Source organism: Aptenodytes forsteri, unplaced genomic scaffold, assembly GCF_000699145.1.
Source record: "Aptenodytes forsteri isolate BGI_AS27 unplaced genomic scaffold, ASM69914v1 Scaffold2, whole genome shotgun sequence".
Taxonomy (NCBI): domain Eukaryota; kingdom Metazoa; phylum Chordata; class Aves; order Sphenisciformes; family Spheniscidae; genus Aptenodytes; species Aptenodytes forsteri.
The window spans coordinates 17,290,414-17,301,810 of NW_008795695.1; the positions used below are offsets into that span (position 1 = coordinate 17,290,414).

General features: G+C 36.4%; 1 protein-coding gene across 1 annotated transcript in view; it reads left to right on the forward strand.

Annotated features, from left to right (window-relative positions):
- Nucleotides 1-11,397, forward strand: part of CFAP47 (cilia and flagella associated protein 47) — a 382,585-nt gene that overhangs the window by 227,775 nt on the left and 143,413 nt on the right. The window contains 1 exon segment of the mRNA XM_019473044.1: nucleotides 2,036-2,173. Coding sequence (XP_019328589.1) covers nucleotides 2,036-2,173 — 138 coding nt within the window.

The following is an 11,397-nucleotide window of genomic DNA, read 5'->3' on the forward strand; positions in this document are numbered from 1 at the left end:
CTTCTCGGCAGGGCTGCTCTCAATCCCTTCATCCCCCAGCCTGTATTGATACCGGGGGTTGCCCCGACGCAGGTGTATGACCTTGCCCTTGGCCTTGTTGACCCTCCTGAGCGTCACACAGGCCCACTTCTCGAGCTTGTCCAGATCCCTCTGGATGGCATCCCGTCCCTCAGGCATGTCGACTGCACCACTCAGCTTGGTGTTGTCTGCAAACTTGCTGAGGGTGCACTCGATCCCACTGTCTATGTCATTGATGAAGATATTAAACAGTATCGGTCCCAATACGGATCCCTGAGGGACACCCCTCGTCACTGATTTCCATCTGGACATTGAGCCGTTGACCACTACCCTCTGGATGTGACCGTCCAACAGATTCCTCACCCGCCGGGCAGTCCATCCATCAAATCCGTGAAGCTACCTTTGAGCATATAATGAACAAATGTTGCTTTTCTAAGACTCCCTGGTAGCATTTGACTTCAGTTATGTTTTATTTGCCTCTTTTTCTTTCTTTTTTTTTTTTTTAAGAGTAACATCCTTCTAGCATAATATAATTATCAAACCTAACCGTGAGGCCATTTTATTAAGATTGATCTCTCCTGAAATGAAATTAAACTAGAAGGTTTAATGCAGCCTTCTGCATAAGTGTGTGACTGAGGGAAGAAAGTTAAGCCTTGAGGATTGTAAATGGGATGGGTGTGTGCAGGTATGTGTACAGCAAGCTTGATCAGCTCCTGGCTGGTAGAGTCACGGCGGCTTCCTGAGCTGGTTGTGACCAGTGTGGTGCCGTCCCTCCCCCTTACCGCTGCTCCCTTTTCCAGGTTCCACGTGAGCCTTGCTATTTAGCTTTAGTTGTGTCTGCTCATAAGATGTATAGTTCAGCTAGTCAGGGAGCACAGCACGTCCTCTCTGCCATGTGATCTGTTACCACACATCTATCCCACTCAAAGCTGGAGAAACAAAAAATACCATTGAATGTAGGTATTTTCAAATCAAATTGTTCTGGGACTCTCATAAAATGATATTAATTCTCCGTTTCAAATTAAAATAGCTCCACTATGACTAATTTTCCCAAACCCTTAATAAGATACAGTTGCATAAGTTCCCTTTGGGAGACCATTTCACATATATTCTAATGATCTCGAATGGGAAAATTTCTTACTGTATAATATCGTAAAATAAGTCACCTCCTCAAATTAGTTTTTCATCACACATATGAGGCAAGAATTAAACCTGCAACATATATTTCTTTCGGCTTTGAAACTCTCCAGAACATACTGAAATACTGAGGGACAGTCATTTAGATAAAATAGTAATGATATCTAGTATTTGCAAGAAGTTGTGTAGATTTAAAATTCTTACTCGGAGGCACATAATGCAAGAAACAAAACCTGATTATTTAAAACTGGTATATCAAATCTTCCAGAATAACATTAGTGCTGTTTAAAGGAACCATGTACATACTAGATTTTTTTATTAGATTTTGTATTATCAAATAGAAATCTGCATTTTTAACTGGAGAGATTTTTCACTCCAATTTAAAAATCCTGTTTTTACAATCTCTATGTATTTTATCTTCCCTAAATACTTGATTACAATACAAAAATGTATGACAGGAATATTTTAACTATTGCATTTATTATCTTATAGCAGTAGAATGAGACACTGTGATGTAAAAAAATAACAGAAACAATCAAGACAATGCATTGATAATTGTGCTGGAAGGAAAGATACTATTATTGTCTGCCATATTTTATAATCTTTGAAAAATGTGTTTGCTTGTATTTCTTATTACTGATTTTTAGTTCCAGTAAGTAGAAAAACACTTTTGGGAGAAAAAATAGTTAATTTCCTTGGACTCACTCAAAATGTATTTTTTATTACCATAAATTATAATTGGATGGCTGACACCTGGAGGGGAAGTTTTACTTAGTTTTTCATTAGTTTTGAACTGAGGAAATACTCATACATGTCTGGCAGTCTGTTTTATAAAGCTAATGCCCCGGCTAACGTAACACCTGGTGTCTATTTGTTTTAGGTGTAATTTCATTTGTTGCTGAAGATGGAGACCAACAGCAGTCTCGACATAACAGCTCATCAGAGAAGACAGATGGTGAACAGGCCCTTCAGAAATTGTCAACAGAGACACCACAAACTGTTGATGCAGCAAACATGGGTATGTTTGTTATTATGGATAAGTTCATTGTGAGTTTGTAGAAACTTATAATTTCTTTTTAAATTAAATGTATATTTAGTATGCCAGGCCACATGCCTGCGCACAGTGTTAAGTCAAATGTTTATTCCAGGCGTATATGAAACTTCTCCTTTTCTGAAACATTTTTATGAAATCTTAAGCTGAGCTTGTTTTTTCTTTTTCTCTTTTTTGCAACAATGTCACCGAACGTCACTTTTTGTTGGAAAGGGGCAGCATTTGTTAAATGCTTTCTTTTAAAAGTATCCAATAATATTAATAGTGCTGATGTCAAAGCAGGCCATCACATTGCTCCACTTCATTCCACTGTGGAAAAATTTTTTTGTCGGTCACAGATGCTCCTTCGGTTAGTTACAGTGAAATTGAGAGGAGAAAAATCCAGAATACCTTGTTACTTTCAGATTGCCACCTCATAGTTTATTCTAAACAGTTTCTGCATTATTTTTGAGATTTTTAAGTTTTCCAGAGGAATACTTTTGTGATTACAAATATGCACACCAAATAGACAAAGGTGGTTTTTTTTCTCTGTTTTTAAATGTATTTCTCCATTTTCTTCTTTACATTTGCAAATAAAGCTTTGCCTATAGAACTGTGCTTTTTATGCTTTTAATACCTAATTTGGAATGCATTTAAGTTATCAAGCATTACGTTAGGTAGCTAAAGCATATTTTTCGCAAGGAAAGCTATCAAGGAGAGTTCTTCTTAACCTGAAAAAGATGTTGTTTTAATCAACATTCAGTTTTTAGGAAATCGGGAAGAGCTTGCAATTGGAGATCTCTATCTTCTTTACAACTCTAATTTCACCTTAACAGAATTTATCTAGTTCTTAAAAGAATTAAAAGCTAATTTTATTATTAATAAATAATAAATAGTTAATCCAATGTGAATATCAGAAAGTCTGTTCCTTTATTGTTTATTAATATCTGTATTTAATAACATGTAGAGACTCAGAGATTAGTATCCCATCTCTGATATGAAGCGATCCCAAGAATTTACAATCTATATAGACAGGACAGAGGCAGGAAGAAGACAAAAGCTCAGAGAAATGAAGTGACTGTCCCTGATCATACCGGTAGCTTAATGTCGGGGAGTATTAAAAAAAACCCATTTTTTTTCTCACAAGCCAGAGCCCTGTCAATGGATATACATTGTTTCTCTAATCTACCAGATTCGTTACCACATTCTTTTTTGCTATATTTTTTTGTGTGAATTTTGAAACACTTTTTTTACACAGCTCAGACTCCTGGTGTACTTAGCTTTGTTGTGTGCACTCCACTTCTTTTTAACAGCTGTATTTAAAACTAACAAAATATAGTAAAATGTTTTCTGTGATTATTATAGCTCTTACACAAAATCAGATCTTCTAAAATGTTATTTTGCACAAACAGTTGATAATACAATGTGAGTTTAAAATAGAAAAGGAATAGAAGTGGAAGAGAATGATGTAGCTGGACATGGCAAAATGCTGTTTTCAAAAGAAGATTTCAAAAAGAATTTTCAAAGCCAAAGGAAAAAAATGTAAACTAAACCCAAAAAGAAATAAAGAGTTTTGTGAGGACAGTACAGAATCAGTTCTCCTGTCTGGTATGTTTAAGGGGAACACTAGTAATGTTGAACAGTAGTGTGTTTTTAAATTCTGGCATGAAGAAAGCTAGAAATAGGAGAAAGTCCTTAAGAAGGCAGTTAGAAAGAAAGGAAATAATCAGTATTGAGCTTTCACTGCTTTTCAAGGTTCAAGAATATTTCCTTGCATTCTACTCCTACAGCTAGCTTTTTTATTTGAATTTTCATGTACAGCAACATGGAAGTTGGTTGACATTAAAACTCACACCACACATCATTTTAAGTTTACAGAAGAAGGATTTTAACAGATTAAATTAAGGTGATATATGCAGACAGTGCAGTAGAGATGAGGATTAGCAGATTTCGAGATTTTAGGAGGAATTAATCGTAAAAGAAATATCAAGAATGGTGCCAAGTACAGGGAGATATTGGAGATAATCTTCAAATCTCTACTGAAAGCCTCCAAATGTTCGTGAATTTAATTATGCTTCTATTGTCCAAACTAAACACTTCTGCTTATGAGAAGTTTAGGCTTTGCAAAGTTAGGAATCATCAGTCCGAAACTGGTAGAGGCTGTAATTGAAAGTGGCTGAAAATAGAAAGTTAAGTAAAAAAATAGAAGGTTAAGTGGATTTCTCAGTACTGTCCCTATCAGTGGTATGAGTTGAGGTCATTGTTCCTAGGTAGAAAATCCAGTGCAAGTTCACTGTTTGCTATTATTACTACTGATAAGCCTTTTGCTCAGTTTGGTTCCCCATTCGCAATGTGAGACTGGCTGATCTACTTATTTATTTGGAATGTGTTTTTCAAATATGTTGGTGGGTGATTAGTCTCATAACTTGCTGAGAGGGGCCAGGTAATCAGCTCCAACTTAGCTCCCTTTTTCACTGCACACTAATTTACATGGATATATCACTCCAGCCCACAGGGTCCCATTGGTAGTTGGAGCAATCTGCACAGCTTATTCATATATGGCTGCGTCAAGTTACTGCATCTTATCTTTCAGTTATGATCTTTTGCTATTTTTGTGCTACTGTAGAGTTATATCTGTGTCTTATTGTAACCTACATGTTTCTAGTTGTACTAACTCAAGTTTCATGACTGCTAGCAATGTTTAGGGCATCATTAGGATTGCTTTCTAAAGTGGACCTAAAGTAGGACATGAAATGACTCTTCCCTAATACAGTATCGCTTAATAATAGGATTTTTTTTCTTCAATACAGAAGATATATCCTTACAATGCCCATATCCTAGGAACAGCAAGCTTCTGTCTCACCTTTAAATCAACGAACTGCTTCTAGTCATTTCACAAAACATTATCTTCCATCACAACCATTCATTTGTACTAGACATCTATAACTTTTACAACTGGGGAAAGTATCTGCTGAAAATGGCTAAATAGAGATGTAACGTAACAAGGTGTAATCTAACGTCTATGATAGTAGTAGTCTTTTTCTGAACTTACTTCAAAGAGGAACTAACAGAGTCGTAGCTTTATCCTACACAGTTTTCTTTTACAACTATATTGTTACCGTAGTTTTTCATAAAAATTAATATTACGTGGCTTTTCAGAGTAGAATGACTGATGGACATTTCTGAGATTTAGGATTTCATAATTGTAAGGTGCACACCACTAGTAGAATGCAAACCACTTGCATTTGACCAGAGGCATCACACACTGAAGAAGTGCATCTCAGAGCTGAGAATCCCCAGGGCTACTGTTACCGATCTGGGGTAACAGGAAATAGTGGACTTCTGATGTAGAGAAAATTAATATACAGACTTGAATCGGTAGAGGCCAAAACAAGTGTAGGTTGTCCATAGCTGAATAAGGTTAGAAAAAAATCTCTGATGATATACACATGTACACAAACATTCTTGTTTGCTGTCACTCAGTGAAAATTATTCCTTTTAAACATACTAGAAACTACTACCTTGTTATACACACCTTAACATTCAATATCATCTTCAGGTACACACACATATGCATTATGTAAGTACGTATATGTGTATTTACCTTTTTTTCCTTTTTTTTTTCTTCTCCAAATTACATTGTAGGTATGACTGTAGAAGAAGGTGATAGTTTCTACAATAGTTTTCATATATTTTTTTCATAATTTCTACCAAAATCACTCATTATGCTCTTCCAAAAAGCTAATGATTCTGTGATTTGTTCATGATTTTTTTTCTCCTTCAGATGTAGTTAAGAAAAAGCACATTTAGTGCTTGCAGTGAAAACCATTGATACAGCAATCCTTATGACAGATCCTTTTTATGCTGCATTATACCAGGGGGAAAAAAAGGAGACAAACCAAAACCCAAACAGAAAAATGTCTGCAGCGCAGATGTAGTGACAGGGGCTTGCCCCTTTCTAAACTGACGTGGGTTTTTAGTTCTTTCCAAAGCATATATCTGTCTTTCGAGAGAAGAGGTCCTAGGGTTTTTTCTCATGGGAACCAAAAGTAAAACAAGGCTAAGTGGTTGCTAAGACTGAAAGTAGGATGCAGCTGGTCTTTCATGTAAGATTTATCTTTAGATATTCCTATACACTAAAGTGCTAAAATCATAAATAAATATTAGTCATTAATGACATTTGTTTCACAGTCTGACTAAATGCTGTGAAGCCTCCTACACTTGTCAAAATTTCCTCTCAAAGTAGAGGAAATTTTTGTACTCCACTCTGGAGTCCATGGTAACTTCTTAAACTGAACTGCCCTTGGACAATTGCCCCCGTGTTGCGCTCTTTGCTGTGTAGCATGTGGGCAATAGGAAGGATGCTTTGCTCAGCTTCTGCTAGACCAGCTCAGCCATCCTCAGGAATCTGATCCCACAGCTCCTCTGTAAAGAAGAGTCGAGAGCCTGAAGTTGGTGCAGTTGGTGCAATGGCTAAGACTTGCACTGCAACTGCAAATCCCCCTCTCCTCTTCCAGAATCCCTCACTCTATCTCTTCAGCAGCAAGCCTCAGCACAGAGCTGGCACTTAAGCAACAGCTTTTAATGTTCCTGTCAGTGGTGATGTCTCACAGAGCTGAGCGCTACAGATGCAGAATGTTTGTTTGTACAACACGGGAATTCTGCATGTGGTGGTGTCTTATTCTGGCTGCCCTAAGCATTGCCTTTATCAAAAGATTATACTTCCCATTGTGTTCGTCTTATGGAATGCATTTACATTTTTATGCCATTGCCAAGTTGAATTTCTTTGTACTTGAAAGGCATAACATCAAAAAGATACGCTACTTGTGAATAAGCCATGATAAAAAAGCATATTCAAAGTGGTTAGGCCAGACATTCATTTTGGCAAAGCCTGTTTTAATTATCTTTTTAAAGCTAATTTATCCTTCAACCAGGCCTTCAATGACAGGTGACATTTTCTAGTCTAAGTTGTCATTGTAGTGCTCATGGTATGTCTCTGACAGTTAAGTGTCTTTCCACTTGTCTTTAAAAACAACTGCTTCCGAGCGGGTTCATTGAGGAACTGACGCCTTTGAAAGGTAATGATACTTGCACATGTGGTCCTCCTGGACTTTCAGGCTTGAAATCAATCCCTGAGAGCTGAACATCTGTGGTCGCACACTGGGGTATTCACATAAGGAAGAGAATAAAATAATTTCTTTGTTCTAGCAACTGTCAAAGGTGATTAAGAGGAAAACAGTACTCAGGATGGCGACAATTTAAAAAAAGACTTTGCATTTATTCATGATAATTTTTTAAAAAGATCGTAAGAACTGAGTATACAATGGTAAATGTTAGGATTTATTCAGTATTAGTGCAGTAATATGTTTAATATAACTAATACATTAAAGGTATAATTGATATATCTCATATGCATGTTTATTTCTGGAATTACTATCTCTTTAACAGGAATATTCTTAAAAATCGTTTTGAGTTATCTACCTCATAAATTTTGATTGTGTAGTTAAGCTATTTTTCAGTCTAATCTGCACACTGTATATTCAAGCATATTGTGCTCCACCTTCAGATTAGTTTGTTTTAATTGAGTCTCCCTCTCCAGGAAAAAAAAAAGTTACAGAAGAAATATCCAAAGAAAATAATCCCCATGTAAACTGCATGCATATTTGAAAATGTAAAATACCAACCAGGGCTTGCTTTTTTTTTTGATAGCATTTTAGCATTTGCAGCTATACTTATGCTAGTGTATACAAGCTTTTGGGGATGGCTTAGCATATGTAGAACAGTAAGGATTAGACTGTTTTATGCTTTTTTCCTTTGTCAAAAAGAATGTTCAATTATTGTTAGCTTTCTCGGTAGGTGCCCTTCTGTAGTACTGCAGTCTGCTAAGCGTTATGCATTTTCCTGTGCCCTTTTGAGACTCAGAACAGCTTGATTCCCCTAATAAACTAACATGTTGTTTTGAAACAATTCAGATGTAGCAACGCTTCAAGGACCTATGGCCCACGTGGAGTTTTGTGGGGCGTGGTATGTGTGCAATTAAAAATCTGTGCAAATGAAGTGTGGTAGCCCATTTAAAATTAATAACAAAAGCAATCTGTAATTGCTCACAGTGTAAGGCTGCTGGTGAACTTTAGGTTACATCATCCGTCATGCAGCAGGTGTTTTAATATTGCTGTGCTGAGAAGGCTAGTAATGTATGCATTTGCCCTAACCGCAAATAAGTCACTCCGGTTGTAAACCTGTACATGTGTATATTTTTGGATGTCATAGCATGTAGGATTGCATTTGCATGTAAACAGTTTACATTTTCTTACCTAATTAAAAATGTCTGTGATACACATTTTGCTTGTTCTGATAGTCTGTATAAAATATAAACTATATCACTGAGAAACACATTCATTCTGTCATGTCTGGCAGATCTCAAGTATTTATGTATATATGGAATTTTGTCAATTAGTAGCCCATTTAATAAAAAAATTATAAAAAAAAATTCTGAAAGAAAAAAAATCCTGAGCAAAAATAATGGGTGTAGGTGTCATGGCTAAATGGCTAGATGTACTCTGGACTTCTGCCCGTCCCTCTCAAGTTCACCTGTGAAATGACAGGTGTGACTTGCACCTTGCTGAATTGAAACAGCACAGCAGAACCACACTTAAATTTCTTCCCCTTCTAATCCGCCCTTCAGCGATAGGGCTAACGTGATAGGTTCAAGTGTAAACCCTTGCTAGTAGTCTATGACAGAACACATTCAGAGTGATATAAAAAATAACATTTTTGAAACAAAATAGTAAACAAGCTAGCAACAGAGCAGTAGTTTCTTTACAGCCGATGCCCTTGCTATTAGGTTTGAGTGTTTGAGATGCTCTTTATCTAGGTCATCATTTTGCCTTTCCTACTTTGTCATGCTTACAAACAATTCTTATTTTACCCCTTAGCAAGTAATGAATTATAAACACACAGAGAGCACATAATAGTCATGAAAAAGAACACTAATATTTACCAGTTCCTCACGATTGTATAAGAATGTCTGGGGCAGAAGATAACGGGGTGAGGAGAGGACAGAGAGAAGGTCCCTATCAGTCTCCTCTGTTCATGCTGTTTCAATTGCTATGACCTGTGAAAATATGCACTGATCCAGAAAACAAGAAAAAGTCAAACTTTATAGCCTAATACTAGGGACAGTTCATAACAAGTGGAGTTTAAATCAAATATGTGATTTTTTTACAGTCTTTTACAGTGTGGGGTTTTTTATCTGAATAATTACTTGAATCTATTACATGAATCTAAATATTATGACATATTCAAATTACAGTAACATCAACAAGATTGTCCAAGAGCAATTGCTTATAATACCCTATTGCATAAAGGTATGAACAATTTCCTTCAAGGTGTATGTTCAGTCCCTCAAGCAGAGAAAAGCATTGCATATACATTCTCAAAGCCTGGCAGGACAATCCAACAGTTAAGCTATTGTATAAATAGATTCACAAATCCAGAGCAAAGTTTTTATATATGTATTTCTTTGTTGCAAGTTTCTGAAAACTAAGCAGTTCAGAAATATCAATTAAAACATTAGATTGAGTCGGAATTATGTTTTAAAGATGACAGGGAGCATATTAATTTCCAACAGGAGAAAATAAAACACATTTCTTCATCCAATATAATTAATTTTGTTCATTTTACCATCAGGCTCCCCCACAAGTATTATTATTATAATTCTATTACAAGTAGTGCTATGCCTTCATAACTAGACAAATTTGCATCATGTACTACTGCCATTGTCTGCCTTTGAAGCTGTAACTAAGTTGTTCCTGAAGACTATTTGTGATTAGGTAATTCTAGTTGTGTGAGTCATGTTTTTTGTTAGCAAAAAACTATAAGTTCACCTCATTGTTTTTTCATAGATGAATTTCTCTCATATCTTAGATCCTCTTGTCTGCTCAGTAGCCTGCTGTTGGAATTTGCTACGGGCTTCTATTTCTGTAGCAGCTGCAAAATAAATGGCCTGTATAGAATTCTGGCTTTTAATTTATCCCAGACACTGGACATTCCTGCATTCTCATACATTCAGTTACGAGTTAGGTTTGCCTAACTAACCAGGAAGGGACAACTCTGATATTTTTACTGAGTAGGCAATAGATATTTCTTGTCCGTTGCACTGATTTATTTGTTATGGTGTCTACTGTCTCTCGCAAAATATTTCCTTTGCTTTCTCTGTGGGCACAGTAGAGTCCCAATTGTTCTTGACATACTTAGGAAATTATAAATATTAGGGAACTACTATTTCCCACTGTGGCAAAAGACAGATGGCATTTTATACATTGTCATCAGAGAGTGAGAGTATGTGTGTGCAAGAAGCGTAACTGAGAGATTTGGATGCACTTTCAAGGCATTATTTATTTCTGTATATGGCATTTGGCACTGATTTTGTAGTAGAACTTTCTCTGTGAAAGGGAATTTTTTGATTAAGTAAAAAGAAGCTCACCGAGTAACCTTGTTCTTTTGGTATAGTTTTTCCCTGTTTATATTTCTGTAATATAACTCATTAAACATTCCTACCGAAAATTCAGATATTCACGAGTCACTGCTCCTTTCACCCTCAAATATACATTTCAGTAATGAGAAAAGGTTCAGAGCGGGTATGTTACTGGTTTGTGTTGATTACTAGTACCGGATAAAACTATCACTGATACCAAGAAGGAACAGTTGTCAGAAAAGTCTCAACCATTGCAGTCATAGACTGGAGCATCCTCAGTTGCTGTGTGACGTTAGCATTATCACACTGAGAGTTAACCTGAATTCAGAAGCTCTTATGGCCTTTTTGAGGGGTATCCTACCGAAGTCTTTGGCCTTTAGGATACTTGATTTTCATAAGAAGCTAAGAATTTCTTCATTTGTACTGTATTCTCTGCCTGTAGGTCCTTGCTGTTCACTGTAGGTTGATCCAGAGTCTTGCGTTCCCTCAGAAGCAATTGCAGGTTAAATTCAGCTATTTATTCATGGTCAAATAAAAAGTCGTCTTTGAAAAGCTACTCACCATTGAGATGTTGTTTTGCCACTTAGAATGTAATGTATCTCTCATACAAGTCCTTTATCTCTTCTTCCTGGAGAAATCATTATATTTAAAGCAAACTGTATCATCTGACCAAGGTGGCCAACAGCATCCTGGCCTGTATCAGAAAGAGTGTGGCCAGCAGGAGTAGGGAAGTGAT